General features: G+C 32.7%; 3 protein-coding genes across 3 annotated transcripts; 2 read left to right on the forward strand and 1 right to left on the reverse strand.

Annotated features, from left to right (window-relative positions):
• Positions 1–6,876: 6,876 nt before the first annotated feature.
• Positions 6,877–8,016, forward strand: LOC112769669 (uncharacterized). The gene has a single exon (XM_025814155.1). It carries the CDS (start codon positions 6,877–6,879, stop codon positions 8,014–8,016), a length of 1,140 nt encoding a protein of 379 aa, XP_025669940.1.
• A 54-nt stretch (positions 8,017–8,070) lies between these two features.
• On the forward strand, positions 8,071–10,552 carry LOC112769671 (uncharacterized). The gene is made up of 4 exons (XM_025814156.1): positions 8,071–9,203; positions 9,277–9,588; positions 9,679–9,787; positions 9,878–10,552. Exons 1-4 carry the CDS (start codon positions 8,071–8,073, stop codon positions 10,550–10,552), a joined length of 2,229 nt encoding a protein of 742 aa, XP_025669941.1.
• Positions 10,553–22,051: 11,499 nt separating this feature from the next.
• LOC112769674 (uncharacterized) lies at positions 22,052–24,421 on the reverse strand. Its single transcript, XM_025814160.1, has 4 exons — positions 23,370–24,421; positions 22,905–23,216; positions 22,706–22,814; positions 22,052–22,615 (listed from the first exon to the last, which is right to left on the reverse strand). Exons 1-4 carry the CDS (start codon positions 24,419–24,421, stop codon positions 22,052–22,054), a joined length of 2,037 nt encoding a protein of 678 aa, XP_025669945.1.
• Between the last annotated feature and the right edge of the window lie 593 nt (positions 24,422–25,014).

Genomic DNA, 25,014 nt, shown 5'->3' on the forward strand with positions numbered 1-25,014 from the left:
TAAACCTTGACTAAGGATTAAATACATGTCATTAATAAACAATGGTCCAATTAATAGAATCCTCATCATCTTGGTTGATTTTTTTATTAATTTGAGTTTGAAATCTTAATTTTAGATTTTTTGTTTTTATTAATTGGTGCTAAACAGACATTTTATTTTGTCATTGTAATTGATTTTAATTTACAGGTCATACTTTTACTTTGGTTTATTACATAGTGTCTCATTAATTGACCGGGTTTGATAGTTGATGAAAATTTTTTTAGCGTGTGACTTGATTTTAGTTTGGCAGAAAATCTTGCCAGTCGTATGAATATTATTTTTTTAGTTTCATTAATAATATTATTTATCTTCAAATGATGACTTTTAAAAGTTTATTATCTAAATATGGTGATAATTATATTACACTCTATTATAATTTTTTATTAATAAAATTTTGTCATCTTTTTATAATTTTATAGTAAATGGTAGAAACAAATATATTTTGTTATATTAAGGTTTGTTCATTAAAATTTTAATTTTATAGTTCAATTTTTTACGAGACTTTTAAATTGTTTTGTTCATAATTTTATTATACAATTATATTATATTGTGTTTATTATAATTAAGCGATATTTTTATTTTTTTTTATAAACTCTTGCATTCTTTTAAAAAGTAATAGAAAAAATTATATATCTTTATTTTTATAATTTAATTTAATATAAAAAATCCATATTAAGTATCTAATCTAACAATATCTTAATAATTTTTTTTTATTATACTTATCATAGATCATACATGCACGGAGTACTTTACTAAAATTTTAAACATAAGTAAAAATGAAAAAAAAAATAGATGTTATAACCAAGCACTATAGTGTGCAACTTTATTCCAATCTAAAAGGAACCCACCTAGCGCGGGTTTTACATTATTAATTTTATATTATCTTAATTATTGCCGGCAGGAGGGACGGCATCGATACCACCGCAACGTAAAAATGGTATCCACCAGAAACAGTGCGGCGGCGGCTTATTCGCGAGTTCTCTTATTCCTGAACATTGTTGGAGGAGCAAAAACGTAACGATGATCAAGATAAAAACAGACCTTACTAATACCATTTTGTGTGTTGTGCATAAATGATAGATGATGTAGAATATATATAGGGAAAGAGAGGGTATTACGTACACACAAAGATTGCTCTTCATCACACAATTTTTTTCTTCCCAGTTTTCATGCGGATTATAGGGTCACGCTCTTCATCACTCAAATCTCTTCTTCCCAGTTATTCTGGTAATTTGAATTTGTTAGAGGGCATGAAAGAGTGGTTTGTGATAGAGGGGGAAGAAGAAGAAGATGTTGACCAAGTTCGAGACCAAGAGTAACCGAGTGAAGGGGCTTAGTTTCCACAGCAAGAGGCCCTGGATCCTTGCGAGTCTTCATAGTGGTGTGATTCAACTATGGGATTACCGCATGGGAACCCTCATCGACAGGTTCGACGAGCATGATGGCCCCGTTAGAGCCTTAGAGGTGTTCACTTCCACAATTCTCAGCCTCTCTGTCTCTGGAGGTGAGGCCATTGTGTTGTTTCTGCATTTGATTTGTTTCATTCACTGCTTAATACTCTGTTCCATTGATTGTGCATACGCTATTAATCTAGGTTATGTTGTACACATCTAAATTATATCAGGATCCACTTAAACATTTCTGGTAGGTAACATATTTAAGTTTTAGAAAGCATTTGTTTGTGTTTGTGTACACTACAACAGATGCGGAACCTAGCGGCGGAGAAACAACGGCTCATGCCAAAAACGACGCTAGTTGAGAAGATCCCGGAAAAGATCATTGGCGGTCTGGCAGGTACCGCTAAACCTTCCTGGATATCGGCCGTGTAGTCCGAACCGCCTCGAATTTGGTGTATATATCTTCATACTAACCCTCCTGATTTCACTTAACCTCTTGGCGCGAACGAAAGCACGAGCAGAGGCGCGAAGAGCACCCAACCTCCCTCTGGCGCAACCTACCCGCGAGTACACCCAGAAACTTCTGCCAGGTGAGATTCAATTCCTTAATTCAATTCCCCCATTTACTTTACTGCCATTAATTGAAACCCTCCTCCCCCCAAATTTGCAGAAACCCGTCACTTCATTTTGGTAGCAAGCCAAACACGAGCGGGAGCAGAGCCGCGTACCATCTGCTCCACTCGGCGCTTCCGTCTTCGCCGTCGAATCGCGCAGCGGCCAACCGTGGTTCCATCACCAGCGACGAAGTTGAGCATCTCACTGGCGGTGCGTGAAATCCCAACACCGTCCTCTCCAGTGCGCGAATCCTAGCTATCGCTACCTCCCACTTTCACCGGTTTGTTCTTCCACATTGAGCTTTTCTTGTGGTTTTCATTATTGGTTCAGAGTTCTAAACATGGATTTGGGTATATCTTCTATAAATTGTGGCTAATTGAAGCGATTTCGAGTTAGGGATTTGATTCAGTACGATTAATTAGCAGATTGCAAGTTTATCTTCCAAAAGATAACAAATATTATAGTATAATACCTCTGTCCATCATCATCAACGATGAATTCCTCTGTTATTCCCTTGTATTATTATTTATGTGAAAGTTGAAATTGGTACTTAATTAGTTTTTGCAGTTAGATACCTTGGCTCGTTTATATACTAATTATTCTTAGAGAACTTGATTTACATAAGATAGGATTTTGGGCAATTTTCCAAGTATGAAAATTGATGGAGATATTATATATGGACTTTGCGTGTTTACTTATATAGTTACATTTTTTTAGAATTTGTAGTTACTAAGCTTAGCTTCTGTGCTTTGTTAATCACATTTTTTGTTTCTTATTGTTCTGTTTAAGACCTTTGCACAAAAAAAAAGTGCTCTGTTCAAGACTTTATTAAGTTTCTCTTTTTTGTTACTTCATTGACCGAGTTTGTTCCCTAAGATTGTGTTGAGATTCTAGCACTTTTTATATTTCAAATTGGTTCATGATTACTTTGATTTGTACTATTTGGTTTGCTTTAGTATTAATCTTTTATTGGGATTATTTGTAACAATAAGGGATAGAAAGAGAATTAAGAAGAATTAATTGTGTGATCGAAATCTTCTATTGTGCATCCAATTAATAAAAATTTGATACTAGTAAAGCTTATCCTTCTCTATATTTTGCTACTTCTGACATATTTATCCTTTAATATTACTAGTATATATAAGCTCATTTAATTTTTCAACTATAGATGGAACAAGATTAAGTCAATTATTGATACATGTAAGTGAAGGTCTCCAATTTTTTCCATAACCACCATGCATCATTAACTTGTGCTGATCAAATAATTCAATGTCAAACTAGACCAAAAGAAGGGTAAAAATAATTAAAATCATGCATGTGAAAAAACTACAGTTTTCATAACGATCTCCATTGTGCTCTTTGCATTCTATCCTGCATCTATGGTCTGCCTCTAAGCTTGGAAATTTGAAATCCATTATGATAAATTTTATTTATTAATATTGCATCCATTCATCTTTTGCATATGTGAGTAGTGGAATTGATCATTTTCCTAGTGAGGCGAGGGTTATAGTAAGAAGTATTTGATCCTGATGTAACCTTATTTTTGCCTATGTGTTATAACCAATACTTACCTGCATTGACAACTTCTCACCACTGCATCTTTTGCCTGTTATTAGTAATATTAATTTGAAATAAGCAATATTATGTGAGTTTTGGATAATGTTGGATAATTGATAATATAGTATATTTGGTGACAATCTAATTTCCAAAAACTCTGACTTATGAATTAACTGTTGAGATCAAGAGGAATTACTAAGTTATAACAAACATATAGATACATGACTCTTTATTCTATTTTCAGTTTGACTGATTGGTACCTGTTATGTTCAACAGATTGCAACAGAATAATTAATACATTTATTCATTTATTATATATTTCTCTTCATTTGCCTGGACGGAAGAATGAACGAGCTAATTTTATTCTAGTTGTGGTCTATAGAAATATATGTTATGTCACTTGTTGATTCATATACTCAGACATAGCTGCTGGTTTCACCCTGCATGATTTATGCTGTCTCATTTTATCTGCTGTTATGCCATAATACAAGCTGCAAGGCCTAGTTTCTAATATACATTATTATAAAAGGAAACAGATCAAAGAGAGATAGAGAGGGAGCAGATAAATCAGAATATATATGACAGTCTCTTTATGTTTACATGTCACTAGAAGAGAAGCAATTGTTAATCAGATATTATTTCATATATGTATCCTATGAATGGATGATTGACCATTCTTTTAGTTTATATATTAAATAAATTAAAATAGTATGTAACCATATACACATAACGATTAATCAACGAGTACAGTATGCACTTAGAGTTTTTAAGTAATAGTTATAGTAGGAAGTGAGATTTGACTTAATAATCTTCAATTAGAGAAATAATTTTAATGTACTTATTTTTATTACTTTGAATTTTTTTTAAAAAATAATTAGTGATTTCCTTTGTATTATTATTTATGTGAATATTGAAATTGGTACTTAATTAGTTTCTGCAGTTAGATATCTTGGCTGGTTTATATACTAATTATTCTTAGAGAACTTGATTTACATAAGATAGGATTTTGGGCAATTTTCCAAGTATGAAAATTGATGGAGATATTATATATGGACTTTGCGTGTTTACTTATATAGTTACATTTTTTTAGAATTCGTAGTTACTAACCTTAGCTTATGTACTTTGTTAATCCCATTTTTTGTTTCTTATTGTTCTGTTTAAGACCTTTGCACAAAAAAAAAAAGTACTCTGTTCAAGACTTTATTAAGTTTCTCTTTTTTGTTACTTCATTGACCGAGTTTGTTCCCTAAGATTGTGTTGAGATTCTAGCACTTTTTATATTTCAAATTGGTTCATGATTACTTTGATTTGTACTATTTGGTTTGCTTTAGTATTAATCTTTTATTTAATAATATAAAATGACTAGTAGAGCTGTTTATGTAGCCTTACAATAAATTGAAAGTGAGGAACTTTTGAGGGGTTGGATAAAAATAACGCAGCAAGATGTATCTAATATGACTGTTGGAGCTGTTTTGAATGATACTAATCAAATTGTGTTCACTTTTATGACCAAGTGAAATCGTTTTTCCAATGGTATAGTTGAGAATAGTACAGCGGTATGCTACTTTCAATGAAATATTTTACATCAACTTTAGTTGATATTAATATATGCAGCATGATATAATAAAGCTGTCAACTAGACTTCTTACTATATTTTTCTTCACTTGATATGTTTCTTTATATTGTGATAGGACTGAATTAATTATTCTTGAACTGTATCTGATATGTGTATTTACAAGTTAGTTCTTAGCCAGTGATCATGGTCATTGATTTTCTTTATTCAGCTGCTAAATGACAAATTTAAGGTGGAGTATTAGTTATACTCTTTTGGTAATAATATCAATATTTAAGCGCTGAAAAGGCCATTTTCATTTTAGTTGACAATGTACTCACTCTTACAGGAGCAATTATTTAAACCATATATGAAGAGAAGGATGAAGATGGCTTTCTTTATGTAACATACATGTGGCTACCATTTTTTTGGAAGTCTCACTTCCCACATGCATTAGCCATTTTCTTATATTGTTTACTTTGATTAATGATTTGTATGATGAATTCGTTACACTTCTCATATCAGGAACCGTGATTTATCTCACTGTACCCTCAATGTATCTATAAAAATCATCATAAATGAAACATAAATCAGGATGTACCACTGAAACTCTAATGAATAATGATACCGCAAAATGAAAAGGCAACTTGGAAGATGGAAATCAAGTTTTGAAAAAAGAAAAGATGCTCACCAAAATATTTTTCAATTTATTTCACTCTCCACATGAAAATATTCAAAGGATTTGTTGTTTGTTTGGGCTCTGTGATCTGTTATTTATATTTTTGTGTTTTATATCTTTATACTCTAACTTCATATCCTCCCATTTTTTTTTAAGGAATCTCTTCTTTTCCATTCCATTTTTTGGCTTCGGAACCAGAAATTCTTCTTTCCAGTAATTTTTTAAACGTGCAGAATTAGACCATGAGTAAGCAACCTTCCTAATACCATTTATATTCTATCAATTAGCCCGGATACAAGTACCTTTATCTATGTTTTATTTCCGGGTTATTCTCCCGTTCTCTCTTTTGGATTACTTACTGCATTAATATGGAATATTACTCTCCCGTTATGAAGTTTTAATTATTAAAAAGGATATTTAATACTAAAATTATTAAAAATGACCAAATCTTTTTATAATATTGGTGAAGAAGAACCAAATCTTATTATAATGAACTAAATATATTCTTAACTATACTTTTACTTATTTGTTATAATCTTTAACATATGTTGTTTGATTCTCAACACTATATAAATATGTATGAATATTCACTTGGGATTAAGTAGTTAATTACTTTTAAAAAATTTAGTCTAATAGATTGTTAGGGAAATTTCATTATTAAAATATTAATTTATAACTGTTTATTTATTTTTTTTAATTTTTATATTAATTATTATTATATTTTTAACATTTTCAGTAATTTTATTATTTATTTATTTAATTTTTTATTATTTTTATAATCTTTTGTCTTATTTTTTGTTGGGTAAAGATCACAAAATTAAAAATTATTTATAAAAGATTTGATTCTAGGACTTAAACATTATAAAATGAGTTACTCCTTAATAATGTTGGTACTAAAGGTCCTTTTTAATAATTAAATCTTCCTAACGGTTCTTTATAATAATTTTTCCTTTGATATATCCCGTTGAACAGTTTGTCCGTATTTTTTTTTATTTTCTATTTGTGTTTCCTTATTAAATTTTTATGCATTTGTTTATATGAACATCATAAAAGTGGATATAGATAAGAGTTGGATCTCAAAGCCACGAGGTAGTGTCGAATACAAGGCCGGGTTGAACAAATTTTTGGATTTCGCATTTGCTAATGCATCATCCGATGGGATGATACATTGTCCATGTCCTTCGTGTGGGTTCCGGCTATTCCAAACTAGAGAGGATGCTTATGATCACTTGCTATTAAAACCGTTTCCTGCTAAGTATACTTTTTGGTTACATCACGGGGAGAGACGCGTAGGAGACAGTTCTACTGAGACACAAGAAGTTGGCCCTGGTAGCGTCTACCGAGATCCACTGCGCGACATGGTTCGTGAGGCATTCAACTTTCCAGGTTCTGTTGTCGATGAAGATGACTCGGGAAACAAAGATGTTGAGGGGGATGCCGAAGAATTGCCTTATTTGTATAGCGAACCTAGTCAGGCGGCCCGTCATTTTGATGAGCTGCTTGAGGATGGAGAGCAGGAATTGTATCCGGGTTGTGCGAAATTCTCGAAGTTGGCTTTCTTGGTCAGGCTATACCATATAAAGTGCATGTGCGGCGTGAGCGACAAGGCATTCGGAATGATACTAGAGTTACTGTGTGAGTCCTTTGAGCATGCAAAGATTCCGGCTTCACTGCACGATGCCAAGAGGATCATACGAAAGCTCGGTATTGCGTACAAGAAGATAGATGCATGTCCGAATGACTGCATGCTATATCAAGGCAGCGATCAAGAACTGTCTAGGTGCAAGATATGTGGGACCTCGAGATGGAAGCAAAAGAGTAGGAGGAATTCCGTTGTCCGGATCAACGTGGTTGTTAAGAAGAAAGGAAAGCCGCAGGCGGCGAAAGTTCTTCGTTACTTTCCCCTTGTTCCACGACTGCAGCGGATGTTCATGTCCAGTAAGACATCTGTTGACATGTTGTGGCACAAGAAAGGTCCTAACTCGGATGGTTTTTTGAGGCATCCACGAGACGGAGAGGCATGGAAGGCATTTGATAGAAGATATACTCACTTCAGTGGCGATCCACGCAGCGTTCGCTTAGCCTTAGCTAGTGATGGCTTTAATCCCTTCGGAAATCTCAGCTCAAGGTACTCGATTTGGCCCGTGATTCTCATCCCCTACAACCTGCCCCCATAGAGTTGTATGAGACCCAGCTCTTTCTTGCTGTCTATGATTATCCCCGGTCCCAAGATGCCTGGTAATGACATAGATGTCTACTTACAGCCGTTGATAGATGAGTTGAAGCAGCTGTGGGGTGGTGTTGATACGTACGACGCTAGCGAGAAAAAAACATTCAAGCTGCATGCTGCGTTGTTGTGGACAATCAGCGATTTTCCAGGGTTGGGCAACTTATCTGGGTGGAATACGTACGGTGGGAGAGCATGTCCTACGTGCAACCTGGATGCCGAGTCTAAGCGACTCACGTTTAGTCAGAAATGGTGTTTCATGGGTCATCGGCGCTTTCTGAATCAAAGCCACAGATTTCGGCAGGACCGGGTCCGATTTGATGGGAAGGTAGAGGTCAGAGGTCCGCCTATAATATTGTCGGGTGGAGATATTTTGAGACAGTTGGATAATGTGCATGTCAAGCTTGGTAAGGTGCAAACGGAAGCCGGTAAAAGAGCGCGCGGACAACAGGCTGCATTACAAGATGAGTCTCCTTGGAAAAAAAGGAGTATATTCTTTGATCTTCCATATTGGGAGTATAATTTGTTGCGTCACAATCTGGACGTGATGCACATAGAGAAGAATGTGTGCGACAACATTATCTACACGATACTGAACGACAGTGGTAAGTCCAAGGACAACCTCAAAGCTCGAAAAGACCTCCAGCTGATGGGAATTAGGCGTGAACTTTGGCCACGAGAAGATGGAAAATATCCCATTGCAATATTCTCCATGTCGAATTCACAGAAGGACGTTTTTCTTAGGAACTTAAAGAATGTGGTCTTTCCAGATGGTCATTCGAGTAACATATCTCGCTGTATTGACCTACAACAGCGAAAAATTTCCGGCTTGAAAAGTCACGACAACCACATTCTCATGGAACATCTTCTCCCAATAGCTATCAGGAATGTATTGGAAGCCCCAGTGGCAGTCGTCCTGGCTGATTTGTCAACTTTCTTTCGACGACTATGCAGTAAATCTATAGACCCTGAACAACTTCCTCTCCTACAGGAACATGTGATCCTCACTCTTTGTCAAATGGAGATAATTTTCCCACCATCTTTCTTCACAGTCATGGTACACCTAACCGCGCATCTGGTTGAAGAGGTACGCCTAGGAGGCCCGGTGCATTATAGGTGGATGTATCCAATTGAAAGGTACCTATAAGACTAATTTTACATTTGAGTTATTTCAAAAGTTAACAACCTAACACGTATCTCGCTCGTAAAGGTACCTAGGTCGTCTTAAGCAGTACGTGCGTAATAAGGCAGCACCGGAAGGATCAATTGCCGAGGGCTACTTATCTGATGAGATTCTCACTTTTTGTTCGAGATATCTAGATAACGTTGAAAGCAGGATCAATCGACCATTGCGTGTCGATGATCGACCGAGCGAAGATGCGACTAATAACGCGACCAGCATGTTCCCACTAATTGGCAAAGCGGTAGGGGCTTCCGAGAGTTTGAATCTTTCACCAACCGAGAGACTTCAAGCACATCGTCACGTATTGGTCAATTGCGCAGGTGTAGAGAATTTCTTAGAGTAAGTGCAGTTATTAATCTTAGAATCATATTGTACCCGAAGGCAAAATTTGTTTATACCTTTAACAGTACATCCACACGGTATACTCAGGGATTTTAGGGCTAGTAGAAAAAGACAGCTACGAAGTATTGGCAAAAGAAACGAAGCCTACATTGACAGGGTTGTCCATAGAGAATTCGCCGAGTGGTTCAAGAATGAGGTGAATCTTCTGTACGGCTCTTCCATTTATAGTTTCGTTAATATATTGCCTCCTACCACTCAACTCTAAAAATAATTATATCATTGGTAGATACCACTGGGAAGTACGATGCACCCGAGAGAATTGCAGTGGCTCGCATGTGGCCCCAATATTCAGGCAAAGCGCTTTAAGGCGTACAATGTCAACGGATTCAAGTTTAGAACACTATCAAGAGAGGATGGAATGAGAACCCAAAATAGCGGGGTTTGTGTCACATCTGACACTAGAAGTTATGCAAGCGCTCGTGACAGTAACATGGCTGTTGGTGGCGTCTCCTATTATGGAAGATTGGTAGATATCATTGAGATGAATTACAGTGGCCAATTCTCTGTGGCCTTGTTTAGATGCATTTGGGCAGACACCACGTCTGGTAGAGGCATAAAGCAAGACATTTTGGGACACACCTGTGTTAACTTTAGCAATCCGATTCATACTGGGGATCGTGAAGATGACGAGTCGTACATTCTTGCTTCCGAGGCTCGCCTTGTATACTATGTGGAGGATGAGGTCGATAAGGAATGGAGCGTAGTGGTCCATGTGAAGCCGAGAGATTTGTTCGACATGGGTGAATACAATGAACAATGTGAGGTCGAACTTTCCCTCCAACAAAGTCTGACTGATTTGTCTAAGTGTGATATTGAAGGTATCTCGTTGACAAGGGATGGCAACTTAGAAGAACCCACACCTAACACAATCGAAACCGGTGAAGAGGTTGCTGATTCATAGATATATTTGGCTACCAATATATGACATGCACACTTGTACCTTTCCCTTTATTATACTCTTGAAATTTTATTTATAAGCAAATAGCATAATAATAAAAATCAGTCGTCTGGATCGACTTTGATCTTATTTAATTTTGCCTTTTTTAAGTGTATGGATCTTGAGAATACGTTAGCAAGACATGTATACTTAGAGTTCTCACGCTCACCCTTTTATGTGTTGGGACTAAGCAGGAAAATTAGAAGAGAATGACCTCTTTATGTGTGCCAGCAGCTTTTTTTTCGTCCGCTCGATGCAAGAGGCATCTCCGTTCTCTTCACTTGAGCACACAATTTCATTCGCTAGAGATCTATGGTTCACCAAATCGCCTATTAGAGCATGGTTGGATGCATTCTCCGCACACAGTCACATAGGTACAGTTATTAGTAGGGCGCCTACTGAACTAATTTCGGTACGTATCCAAACTGACTGACCAATCAAGGGTTCTATAACCATAACCATAAGACAAAGCCAACTATCTGATGATTTATACTACTCTGAACGTTGTAGGATTTGTGTCAATTCGGAGCAAAGTATCGAAAGAAATTTGGCTTCGAATTCTTAACAACTACAAATGCTAGACATTCCCATAAAATACTGGAGGAGATCAAGGTATAAATCAGCTTATTAATTGTTATTATTATTATTGTTACTGTTATTATTTTGGATATCACTTTAATAATTTGCAAGATATTAAGTCTCAATTAATGTTAACATATATATTATTGGATTTAAAAAAAGTAAAATCAAACTATATATATATAGAGTACAGTTGCATGCTAGGGATAGGATAATTGGTACAATTATTGGTTTGAATATATAGATATAGTTTCTTTTCATTCTATTTTAAATATACATACTCCCATAAGTACCTATTTAGGTCTCATTACGTTATTAAATTTTTTTCTGATAAAATATATAGTTTTCTTGTGTTTAATAAAATTCAATAGTAAACATAAAAATATTAAAAAAATAAAAAAATATTTTTTTAGAATGTTATAATTTATTATTTTACCTTTTTTACATAAATTTTTTTTAACATAACATATAAACAAACAAATTTTGTTATGTTATTCTATCCAACAAAATTGTTAAATTAAAAAATATTTTTATACGAGCTATTTAAATACAGGGTTTTTTAAAAATCACTTAAAAGAATTGTTATTTTGTAGAAGTTCACCCAAATTGGTAGTAGATTTTATGTAGATTTCTTATTTTTAGTATTTTTCTTTAGTTTATAAAATATGATTTTCCGAGAACAAAAAAAAAAGTGAAGAAAAACTTGAGATTTTTTCTTTTCTTGTTGGTTATTAATTAGTTGCACGAGGACTTTTTCAACATGGTCAAGAATGATCCACAGCTGAATCTATATTCGATTTCAATGGTGACTGCAGCAATATAACATAACTATCAAAAACTACTAAGTCAACATATTTTAAATAATACTAATGACGAACGTCTTAATGATACTAATCTATTTTCTGGTTTGGTTATAAAGGTAATATGGGTATCCAACTTTTCATTAAATTTTGGTTAATGTTTTAAAACTTTCAATTTTTAACTGTATCAGTTTAATTAACGATTTAATTTTTAGAACCTTAAATGGGTTTGCATTATTATGACATATGCGGATCATCATCTTCGGCTATGTGCTGTGATTGCTATGAATGAACTTCTCCATAAAGCATATATATTTGAGGCAAAATCTTTTTTACTATATTCTTGAGAACTCAAGCAGAACGTAGTAAATAGTATCGGGTTAAAAGATAAAATTTTGGGATAAATCTTGCTGAATTTAGTCAACAAATCCCCTCCCCATGAACACTTTCAGAGAACTCTATGTAATGGCTGCGTAGTTTGTTGGAATGCCCAATTGTTCTGATGATTCTTTTGTTCTGATTTAGGCTCGATGCGAGAACAATCTCTTGGTTGAACTGGATATTGCGGCTCGAGAGAAATTCTATTTCATAGAAGAAGGACTCACAAAAATCTGGGAACGTAAGTCTAACAAACCTTGTAGAATATGGCAGCCAGACCATTTTCTCTGTAAAGTTTAGTAATGTTATTCAAATTGTTTTGTTGCGATTTAACTTTCAGGAATATCTCAAGAAGAGCTTCAAGAGAAATCAGAAGATTTAGGGGAGATAGTTCCAGACTCACTGGAAGAAGAACTCGTGCCCAGCAACAGTTCCGACGAGGAGGTTTGGATCGATGACAAGGCTACCATGAGAAATTATGATCTCAATAAAACACCAGACGAGAACCAGATAGAATGATCCAGCTCTCACCTGATTTCTTCTGATGGTGTTTTTGTCAAATAATATGACTCATTATTAGCTTATTTGCATCCTAGTAATGTTTTCGTTGTTATGTCTAGTTGTTTTTGTGTTTTTGCACAGAGTTCAACATAGATTCATTTCAAACACAAAGATGTTTAGCTGACCTATTCAAATTTTTTCGGTACATTTTTATTACTTTTACTATGGTTAAATTTTTATTGCCTACTTGATGCTAGCTATTCGAAGAATTTGTGGTGAAAATTGTATTTCCAACAAATACAGTAGTTAATTCTTGAATTCACTGCCAATATTCAATTAAATAAAACTAATACGTAAGTTAAAGGTTCTCATCCCACCATATCTCCAAATATGTTTAGAAGATTTGAAAAAGTATAATCTGTAACAAAATATAATGCGGATAGAGGAGTTTGGTATCCACTTCTTTTTTCCTATCTTACCCTTAATTTTATAATCTAAGATTGCGTCCTCAATCATGTATTCACATTCTGTAAATTCTATATTAATCCACTAGAGAATTATGTAATTGCTTCATTTAGGAGTACATATAATTCACTCTTAAATATAATCAACATAAAATTATATTTTTTCAATTTTTTAAAATTTACATTATTTATTAAAATAATGATATAATGAATGTACTGTTGCAAAAAAATGAAAATAACTTCATAAATATATTTTTTGTTGAAAGAAAACATAACTCAATAAATGTAAAGTCTAATTTAAATAACTATAGTTAAATAAAATAAATAATAAAAAACGGATAAAAAATTTAAAATTTTTTTTAAAAGAAATCATTATTCTCATACACAATGACATAGAATTTTAGCATTATCCTTTTCTATATGCATCTATTTTTTTAGTTTTTATCCATAGTTCTGTGCTTTATTTTAATAAACAACATTATTTATTGAAATATCAATTTAAATTTCAATATTGTCTATATTGAGAAGAAAGGTTTATTATTAACAGAAATTCTCTTGTACACTGTCAGTTACTTTACATAAAAAATAAATTCACCCATTTTAAAGCAACTTTATTAAATTCTTATGTAAATCATTGTTACGTATTTTGATAGAATAAAAACAAAATAGTTTACACATGATTTTTTTTAAATTAATGTATAAAGAATAATTTTTTCCTTTAAATTATTATATGATATTATTTTAATGTACTCTTGGTACCTATAACATAATGCTTTTAGTATTATACATATATTAATTTAAAATTAACTATTCTACATGTTAAAAAAATTGAATAAGTTATAAAAATTTTTATTTACTTATTCAATACAAAATTTTTGAATGCTTGAAGTCTTAATTTTTTCTTAGAATGATAAAATATGAAGTAAAAAGCAACTATGAAAAATAAGTGCCTATATAATATGTATACATCTAGATATCTAAATCAAATAAGAAAGTAATTAGTTAACAACTCAAAAGTTAATACAATGGATAGTTATGGATCAAAGTAGTGAACAAAAATAAAAGTTGGGATAATGGTATGATACTAATTGATTGCGATTGGGGTTAATAGAAGAAGAAACAAAAAAAAAGGAATTTAAATGAAACAAGGCAACATAATAATGATGACAGAACAATAATAGTTATACATGTAAAAAGAATAAAAAAATAATAGTGTAAAATAGGATGAGATGATAAAATCAAAATAAAAATTAATAACTTAGAAATAATAATAAAATTAAAGATAATTAAATATGTTCGATATAAGATTAAATAAATAAATTTTTTTATATATTAGAATTATGCATAAAAATAAGGTGAATTTTGAATTTAAATTTTTAAATTTGCTTCAAATTAAATAGGATTGAAAAAATCAATAAATTTTATATATAAATAAATGACTAATTTATAAATAATGTTAGTAAATTTTTTTCTTGATTTTATTACACATGATAACAACATAATTCCTTTTTATTATTTTTTAATTTAAATCTATTTATTTTATATTTCTTACAATTATTAAATACCTTAAAATATTTTATTTTTTATAATTTAATTTTTAATTATTCAACAATTTATAATTATTGATATTAAATTAGGATAACATTTTTGACTTTTTTTACCTATATCTTTTTCCGATAACATATACATATCTTTAATGTGTGCTTTTATAATTTAACATTTTAAAAGTCTTTTATAGCAATTTTAATTTTAACAAAATATCATATAACTAAGGCTACGTTAATTTTGAAATGATGAAAAAAAAAACTTATTTGACAAATTTAAAGGGTGAATAATATATTAACACCAATACTAAAATACGATATAAATAGGATCATGTTAATATTAAAATAAAAAAATAATAATTTAATAAATTTGACGAAGTAATAATATATTAAAAATATTAAATTAATTTTTTAAAATAATAAAAAAGCGGCTATATAAGCACGTTAGTGTCTTGTTGAACCGCTAGTACATAATAAGGCAAATTATATTCGTATGTAGCATTTGTTTTGGTCTTTAATTTGAAATATTTTGGTAGAATATATATCATTATAGTCTTATTGTTTTATATATTGGGATTAGTGAACAAAATTAAACATTGATATATTATCTATGTTACAATTATGAAAACGTGATTTAGTGGTGTTTTATTTGGGGTTTCCATTAGTGAGTTTATATAATACGTGAATATAGGCTGAATTAGAAGTGGTGTAGTGGGTTTATACTAACTCAAGGCCCACACCACCATTAAGCCTCGAAGCAGTTAATGTAAAAAAATGAAAATCAAAATTTCCTCACATGAGCCCCTGTTGCGCACACATCTTCTCCCATAGCTGAACCCTTGTTTTCACTCTCCCTCCTTGGTTGTTTCTGAGCAGCACTTGCGTCGTTGGTGCGTCCTCGCTTCCCTCGCCTTCGTCAGTCACATCCTCTTCCACTCGGTCGTAGTGCTCGTTCAGGTAACAAGTTTCAGCTCTTTCATGCTCATAATTTTTTTTTTTCAATTAAGTTAACTTTAATTTGAATTCTATGTGGGTATGAACATTCACAGATGAAATATAAGTCATTTGGGGTTGCATGTTCTAATCTTCAATGTATTTGTTCAAGAGGGTTAAAGTATATGGCCACTGATAGTTCCTTCTAATTTCTAAGTTAAATATATTAAGTAAAAAATATTCTTTTGATTAAAAAAAATTGCGATTTGCACAACTGCTATGAATATGAACATTGATAACGGGAATGGTTAATCTAATGGAGTATATATTGTTCATGCAAATTAGGGAATATTAACTTTAGTCATATTTTCTTAATTAACTCTGTTAGGATTATTAATGATGGATGTTAACTTTAACCATGGTTTCTTAATTTTTTATAGTTATGATGGTTTCTTAATTAACATCCATCATTAATAATCATAACTATAAAAAATTAAGAAACCATGGTTAAAGTTAACATCCATCATTAATAATCCTAACAGAGTTAATTAAGAAAATATGACTAAAGTTAATATTCCCTAATTTGCATGAACAATATATACTCCATTAGATTAACCATTCCCGTTATCAATGTTCATATTCATAGCAGTTGTGCAAATCGCAATTTTTTTTAATCAAAAGAATATTTTTTACTTAATATATTTAACTTAGAAATTAGAAGGAACTATCAGTGGCCATATACTTTAACCCTCTTGAACAAATACATTGAAGATTAGAACATGCAACCCCAAATGACTTATATTTCATCTGTGAATGTTCATACCCACATAGAATTCAAATTAAAGTTAACTTAATTGAAAAAAAAAATTATGAGCATGAAAGAGCTGAAACTTGTTACCTGAACGAGCACTACGACCGAGTGGAAGAGGATGTGACTGACGAAGGCGAGGGAAGCGAGGACGCACCAACGACGCAAGTGCTGCTCAGAAACAACCAAGGAGGGAGAGTGAAAACAAGGGTTCAGCTATGGGAGAAGATGTGTGCGCAACAGGGGCTCATGTGAGGAAATTTTGATTTTCATTTTTTTACATTAACTGCTTCGAGGCTTAATGGTGGTGTGGGCCTTGAGTTAGTATAAACCCACTACACCACTTCTAATTCAGCCTATATTCACGTATTATATAAACTCACTAATGGAAACCCCAAATAAAACACCACTAAATCACGTTTTCATAATTGTAACATAGATAATATATCAATGTTTAATTTTGTTCACTAATCCCAATATATAAAACAATAAGACTATAATGATATATATTCTACCAAAATATTTCAAATTAAAGACCAAAACAAATGCTACATACGAATATAATTTGCCTTATTATGTACTAGCGGTTCAACAAGACACTAACGTGCTTATATAGCCGCTTTTTTATTATTTTAAAAAATTAATTTAATATTTTTAATATATTATTACTTCGTCAAATTTATTAAATTATTATTTTTTTATTTTAATATTAACATGATCCTATTTATATCGTATTTTAGTATTGGTGTTAATATATTATTCACCCTTTAAATTTGTCAAATAAGTTTTTTTTTCATCATTTCAAAATTAACGTAGCCTTAGTTATATGATATTTTGTTAAAATTAAAATTGCTATAAAAGACTTTTAAAATGTTAAATTATAAAAGCACACATTAAAGATATGTATATGTTATCGGAAAAAGATATAGGTAAAAAAAGTCAAAAATGTTATCCTAATTTAATATCAATAATTATAAATTGTTGAATAATTAAAAATTAAATTATAAAAAATAAAATATTTTAAGGTATTTAATAATTGTAAGAAATATAAAATAAATAGATTTAAATTAAAAAATAATAAAAAGGAATTATGTTGTTATCATGTGTAATAAAATCAAGAAAAAAATTTACTAACATTATTTATAAATTAGTCATTTATTTATATATAAAATTTATTGATTTTTTCAATCCTATTTAATTTGAAGCAAATTTAAAAATTTAAATTCAAAATTCACCTTATTTTTATGCATAATTCTAATATATAAAAAAATTTATTTATTTAATCTTATATCGAACATATTTAATTATCTTTAATTTTATTATTATTTCTAAGTTATTAATTTTATTTTGATTTTATCATCTCATCCTATTTTACACTATTATTTTTTTATTCTTTTTACATGTATAACTATTATTGTTCTGTCATCATTATTATGTTGCCTTGTTTCATTTAAATTCCTTTTTTTTTGTTTCTTCTTCTATTAACCCCAATCGCAATCAATTAGTATCATACCATTATCCCAACTTTTATTTTTGTTCACTACTTTGATCCATAACTATCCATTGTATTAACTTTTGAGTTGTTAACTAATTACTTTCTTATTTGATTTAGATATCTAGATGTATACATATTATATAGGCACTTATTTTTCATAGTTGCTTTTTACTTCATATTTTATCATTCTAAGAAAAAATTAAGACTTCAAGCATTCAAAAATTTTGTATTGAATAAGTAAATAAAAATTTTTATAACTTATTCAATTTTTTTAACATGTAGAATAGTTAATTTTAAATTAATATATGTATAATACTAAAAGCATTATGTTATAGGTACCAAGAGTACATTAAAATAATATCATATAATAATTTAAAGGAAAAAATTATTCTTTATACATTAATTTAAAAAAAATCATGTGTAAACTATTTTGTTTTTATTCTATCAAAATACGTAACAATGATTTACATAAGAATTTAATAAAGTTGCTTTAAAATGGGTGAATTTATTTTTTATGTAAAGTAACTGACAGTGTACAAGAGAATTTCTGTTAATAATAAACCTTTCTTCTCAATATAGACAATATTGAAATTTAAATTGATATTTCAATAAATAATGTTGTTTATTAAAATAAAGCACAGAACTATGGATAAAAACTAAAAAAATAGATGCATATAGAAAAGGATAATGCTAAAATTCTATGTCATTGTGTATGAGAATAATGATTTCTTTTAAAAAAAATTTTAAATTTTTTATCCGTTTTTTATTATTTATTTTATTTAACTATAGTTATTTAAATTAGACTTTACATTTATTGAGTTATGTTTTCTTTCAACAAAAAATATATTTATGAAGTTATTTTCATTTTTTTGCAACAGTACATTCATTATATCATTATTTTAATAAATAATGTAAATTTTAAAAAATTGAAAAAATATAATTTTATGTTGATTATATTTAAGAGTGAATTATATGTACTCCTAAATGAAGCAATTACATAATTCTCTAGTGGATTAATATAGAATTTACAGAATGTGAATACATGATTGAGGACGCAATCTTAGATTATAAAATTAAGGGTAAGATAGGAAAAAAGAAGTGGATACCAAACTCCTCTATCCGCATTATATTTTGTTACAGATTATACTTTTTCAAATCTTCTAAACATATTTGGAGATATGGTGGGATGAGAACCTTTAACTTACGTATTAGTTTTATTTAATTGAATATTGGCAGTGAATTCAAGAATTAACTACTGTATTTGTTGGAAATACAATTTTCACCACAAATTCTTCGAATAGCTAGCATCAAGTAGGCAATAAAAATTTAACCATAGTAAAAGTAATAAAAATGTACCGAAAAAATTTGAATAGGTCAGCTAAACATCTTTGTGTTTGAAATGAATCTATGTTGAACTCTGTGCAAAAACACAAAAACAACTAGACATAACAACGAAAACATTACTAGGATGCAAATAAGCTAATAATGAGTCATATTATTTGACAAAAACACCATCAGAAGAAATCAGGTGAGAGCTGGATCATTCTATCTGGTTCTCGTCTGGTGTTTTATTGAGATCATAATTTCTCATGGTAGCCTTGTCATCGATCCAAACCTCCTCGTCGGAACTGTTGCTGGGCACGAGTTCTTCTTCCAGTGAGTCTGGAACTATCTCCCCTAAATCTTCTGATTTCTCTTGAAGCTCTTCTTGAGATATTCCTGAAAGTTAAATCGCAACAAAACAATTTGAATAACATTACTAAACTTTACAGAGAAAATGGTCTGGCTGCCATATTCTACAAGGTTTGTTAGACTTACGTTCCCAGATTTTTGTGAGTCCTTCTTCTATGAAATAGAATTTCTCTCGAGCCGCAATATCCAGTTCAACCAAGAGATTGTTCTCGCATCGAGCCTAAATCAGAACAAAAGAATCATCAGAACAATTGGGCATTCCAACAAACTACGCAGCCATTACATAGAGTTCTCTGAAAGTGTTCATGGGGAGGGGATTTGTTGACTAAATTCAGCAAGATTTATCCCAAAATTTTATCTTTTAACCCGATACTATTTACTACGTTCTGCTTGAGTTCTCAAGAATATAGTAAAAAAGATTTTGCCTCAAATATATATGCTTTATGGAGAAGTTCATTCATAGCAATCACAGCACATAGCCGAAGATGATGATCCGCATATGTCATAATAATGCAAACCCATTTAAGGTTCTAAAAATTAAATCGTTAATTAAACTGATACAGTTAAAAATTGAAAGTTTTAAAACATTAACCAAAATTTAATGAAAAGTTGGATACCCATATTACCTTTATAACCAAACCAGAAAATAGATTAGTATCATTAAGACGTTCGTCATTAGTATTATTTAAAATATGTTGACTTAGTAGTTTTTGATAGTTATGTTATATTGCTGCAGTCACCATTGAAATCGAATATAGATTCAGCTGTGGATCATTCTTGACCATGTTGAAAAAGTCCTCGTGCAACTAATTAATAACCAACAAGAAAAGAAAAAATCTCAAGTTTTTCTTCACTTTTTTTTTTGTTCTCGGAAAATCATATTTTATAAACTAAAGAAAAATACTAAAAATAAGAAATCTACATAAAATCTACTACCAATTTGGGTGAACTTCTACAAAATAACAATTCTTTTAAGTGATTTTTAAAAACCCTGTATTTAAATAGCTCGTATAAAAATATTTTTTAATTTAACAATTTTGTTGGATAGAATAACATAACAAAATTTGTTTGTTTATATGTTATGTTAAAAAAAATTTATGTAAAAAAGGTAAAATAATAAATTATAACATTCTAAAAAAATATTTTTTTATTTTTTTAATATTTTTATGTTTACTATTGAATTTTATTAAACACAAGAAAACTATATATTTTATCAGAAAAAAATTTAATAACGTAATGAGACCTAAATAGGTACTTATGGGAGTATGTATATTTAAAATAGAATGAAAAGAAACTATATCTATATATTCAAACCAATAATTGTACCAATTATCCTATCCCTAGCATGCAACTGTACTCTATATATATATAGTTTGATTTTACTTTTTTTAAATCCAATAATATATATGTTAACATTAATTGAGACTTAATATCTTGCAAATTATTAAAGTGATATCCAAAATAATAACAGTAACAATAATAATAATAACAATTAATAAGCTGATTTATACCTTGATCTCCTCCAGTATTTTATGGGAATGTCTAGCATTTGTAGTTGTTAAGAATTCGAAGCCAAATTTCTTTCGATACTTTGCTCCGAATTGACACAAATCCTACAACGTTCAGAGTAGTATAAATCATCAGATAGTTGGCTTTGTCTTATGGTTATGGTTATAGAACCCTTGATTGGTCAGTCAGTTTGGATACGTACCGAAATTAGTTCAGTAGGCGCCCTACTAATAACTGTACCTATGTGACTGTGTGCGGAGAATGCATCCAACCATGCTCTAATAGGCGATTTGGTGAACCATAGATCTCTAGCGAATGAAATTGTGTGCTCAAGTGAAGAGAACGGAGATGCCTCTTGCATCGAGCGGACGAAAAAAAAGCTGCTGGCACACATAAAGAGGTCATTCTCTTCTAATTTTCCTGCTTAGTCCCAACACATAAAAGGGTGAGCGTGAGAACTCTAAGTATACATGTCTTGCTAACGTATTCTCAAGATCCATACACTTAAAAAAGGCAAAATTAAATAAGATCAAAGTCGATCCAGACGACTGATTTTTATTATTATGCTATTTGCTTATAAATAAAATTTCAAGAGTATAATAAAGGGAAAGGTACAAGTGTGCATGTCATATATTGGTAGCCAAATATATCTATGAATCAGCAACCTCTTCACCGGTTTCGATTGTGTTAGGTGTGGGTTCTTCTAAGTTGCCATCCCTTGTCAACGAGATACCTTCAATATCACACTTAGACAAATCAGTCAACTTTGTTGGAGGGAAAGTTCGACCTCACATTGTTCATTGTATTCACCCATGTCGAACAAATCTCTCGGCTTCACATGGACCACTACGCTCCATTCCTTATCGACCTCATCCTCCACATAGTATACAAGGCGAGCCTCGGAAGCAAGAATGTACGACTCGTCATCTTCACGATCCCCAGTATGAATCGGATTGCTAAAGTTAACACAGGTGTGTCCCAAAATGTCTTGTTTTATGCCTCTACCAGACGTGGTGTCTGCCCAAATGCATCTAAACAAGGCCACAGAGAATTGGCCACTGTAATTCATCTCAATGATATCTACCAATCTTCCATAATAGGAGACGCCACCAACAGCCATGTTACTGTCACGAGCGCTTGCATAACTTCTAGTGTCAGATGTGACACAAACCCCGCTATTTTGGGTTCTCATTCCATCCTCTCTTGATAGTGTTCTAAACTTGAATCCGTTGACATTGTACGCCTTAAAGCGCTTTGCCTGAATATTGGGGCCACATGCGAGCCACTGCAATTCTCTCGGGTGCATCGTACTTCCCAGTGGTATCTACCAATGATATAATTATTTTTAGAGTTGAGTGGCAGGAGGCAATATATTAACGAAACTATAAATGGAAGAGCCGTACAGAAGATTCACCTCATTCTTGAACCACTCGGCGAATTCTCTATGGACAACCCTGTCAATGTAGGCTTCATTTCTTTTGCCAATACTTCGTAGCTGTCTTTTTCTACTAGCCCTAAAATCCCTGAGTATACCGTGTGGATGTACTGTTAAAGGTATAAACAAATATTGCCTTCGGGTACAATATGATTCTAAGGTTAATAACTGCACTTACTCTAAGAAATTCTCTACACCTGCGCAATTGACCAATACGTGACGATGTGCTTGAAGTCTCTCGGTTGGTGAAAGATTCAAACTCTCGGAAGCCCCTACCGCTTTGCCAATTAGTGGGAACATGCTGGTCGCGTTATTAGTCGCATCTTCACTCGGTCGATCATCGACACGCAATGGTCGATTGATCCTGCTTTCAACGTTATCTAGATATCTCGAACAAAAAGTGAGAATCTCATCAGATAAGTAGCCCTCGGCAATTGATCCTTCCGGTGCTGCCTTATTACGCACGTACTGCTTAAGACGACCTAGGTACCTTTACGAGCGAGATACGTGTTAGGTTGTTAACTTTTGAAATAACTCAAATGTAAAATTAGTCTTATAGGTACCTTTCAATTGGATACATCCACCTATAATGCACCGGGCCTCCTAGGCGTACCTCTTCAACCAGATGCGCGGTTAGGTGTACCATGACTGTGAAGAAAGATGGTGGGAAATTATCTCCATTTGACAAAGAGTGAGGATCACATGTTCCTGTAGGAGAGGAAGTTGTTCAGGGTCTATAGATTTACTGCATAGTCGTCGAAAGAAAGTTGACAAATCAGCCAGGACGACTGCCACTGGGGCTTCCAATACATTCCTGATAGCTATTGGGAGAAGATGTTCCATGAGAATGTGGTTGTCGTGACTTTTCAAGCCGGAAATTTTTCGCTGTTGTAGGTCAATACAGCGAGATATGTTACTCGAATGACCATCTGGAAAGACCACATTCTTTAAGTTCCTAAGAAAAACGTCCTTCTGTGAATTCGACATGGAGAATATTGCAATGGGATATTTTCCATCTTCTCGTGGCCAAAGTTCACGCCTAATTCCCATCAGCTGGAGGTCTTTTCGAGCTTTGAGGTTGTCCTTGGACTTACCACTGTCGTTCAGTATCGTGTAGATAATGTTGTCGCACACATTCTTCTCTATGTGCATCACGTCCAGATTGTGACGCAACAAATTATACTCCCAATATGGAAGATCAAAGAATATACTCCTTTTTTTCCAAGGAGACTCATCTTGTAATGCAGCCTGTTGTCCGCGCGCTCTTTTACCGGCTTCCGTTTGCACCTTACCAAGCTTGACATGCACATTATCCAACTGTCTCAAAATATCTCCACCCGACAATATTATAGGCGGACCTCTGACCTCTACCTTCCCATCAAATCGGACCCGGTCCTGCCGAAATCTGTGGCTTTGATTCAGAAAGCGCCGATGACCCATGAAACACCATTTCTGACTAAACGTGAGTCGCTTAGACTCGGCATCCAGGTTGCACGTAGGACATGCTCTCCCACCGTACGTATTCCACCCAGATAAGTTGCCCAACCCTGGAAAATCGCTGATTGTCCACAACAACGCAGCATGCAGCTTGAATGTTTTTTTCTCGCTAGCGTCGTACGTATCAACACCACCCCACAGCTGCTTCAACTCATCTATCAGCGGCTGTAAGTAGACATCTATGTCATTACCAGGCATCTTGGGACCGGGGATAATCATAGACAGCAAGAAAGAGCTGGGTCTCATACAACTCCATGGGGGCAGGTTGTAGGGGATGAGAATCACGGGCCAAATCGAGTACCTTGAGCTGAGATTTCCGAAGGATTAAAGCCATCACTAGCTAAGGCTAGCGAACGCTGCGTGGATCGCCACTGAAGTGAGTATATCTTCTATCAAATGCCTTCCATGCCTCTCCGTCTCGTGGATGCCTCAAAAAACCATCCGAGTAGACCTTTCTTGTGCCACAACATGTCAACAGATGTCTTACTGGACATGAACATCCGCTGCAGTCGTGGAACAAGGGGAAAGTAACGAAGAACTTTCGCCGCCTGCGGCTTTTCATTCTTCTTAACAACCACGTTGATCCGGACAACGGAATTCCTCCTACTCTTTTGCTTCCATCTCGAGGTCCCACATATCTTGCACCTAGACAGTTCTTGATCGCTGCATGATATAGCATGCAGTCATCGGACATGTTATCTTCTTGTCGCAATACGAGCCGATGATCCTCTTGCATCGTGCAGTGGATCTTGCATCTCAAAGGACTCACCAGTAATCTAGTATCATTCCTG

This window comes from Arachis hypogaea, chromosome 18, assembly GCF_003086295.3.
Source record: "Arachis hypogaea cultivar Tifrunner chromosome 18, arahy.Tifrunner.gnm2.J5K5, whole genome shotgun sequence".
NCBI classification, from domain to species: Eukaryota; Viridiplantae; Streptophyta; class Magnoliopsida; order Fabales; family Fabaceae; genus Arachis; species Arachis hypogaea.

What these genes read in the sequence shown, in the direction of transcription:
- LOC112769671 (XM_025814156.1), top strand. Translation starts at nt 8,071, where the DNA reads ATGCCTGGTAATGACATAGATGTCTACTTACAGCCGTTGATAGATGAG. An exon ending in TGGATGTATCCAATTGAAAG is followed by an intron (nt 9,204 to 9,276) that starts GTACCTATAAGA and finishes TCGCTCGTAAAG; the next exon opens with GTACCTAGGTCGTCTTAAGC. An exon ending in CCGAGTGGTTCAAGAATGAG is followed by an intron (nt 9,788 to 9,877) that starts GTGAATCTTCTG and finishes TATCATTGGTAG; the next exon opens with ATACCACTGGGAAGTACGAT.
- LOC112769674 (XM_025814160.1), bottom strand. Translation starts at nt 24,421, where the DNA reads ATGCCTGGTAATGACATAGATGTCTACTTACAGCCGCTGATAGATGAG. An exon ending in GGTGTAGAGAATTTCTTAGA is followed by an intron (nt 22,815 to 22,904) that starts GTAAGTGCAGTT and finishes CGGTATACTCAG; the next exon opens with GGATTTTAGGGCTAGTAGAA. An exon ending in CCGAGTGGTTCAAGAATGAG is followed by an intron (nt 22,616 to 22,705) that starts GTGAATCTTCTG and finishes TATCATTGGTAG; the next exon opens with ATACCACTGGGAAGTACGAT.
- LOC112769669 (XM_025814155.1), top strand. Translation starts at nt 6,877, where the DNA reads ATGAACATCATAAAAGTGGATATAGATAAGAGTTGGATCTCAAAGCCA.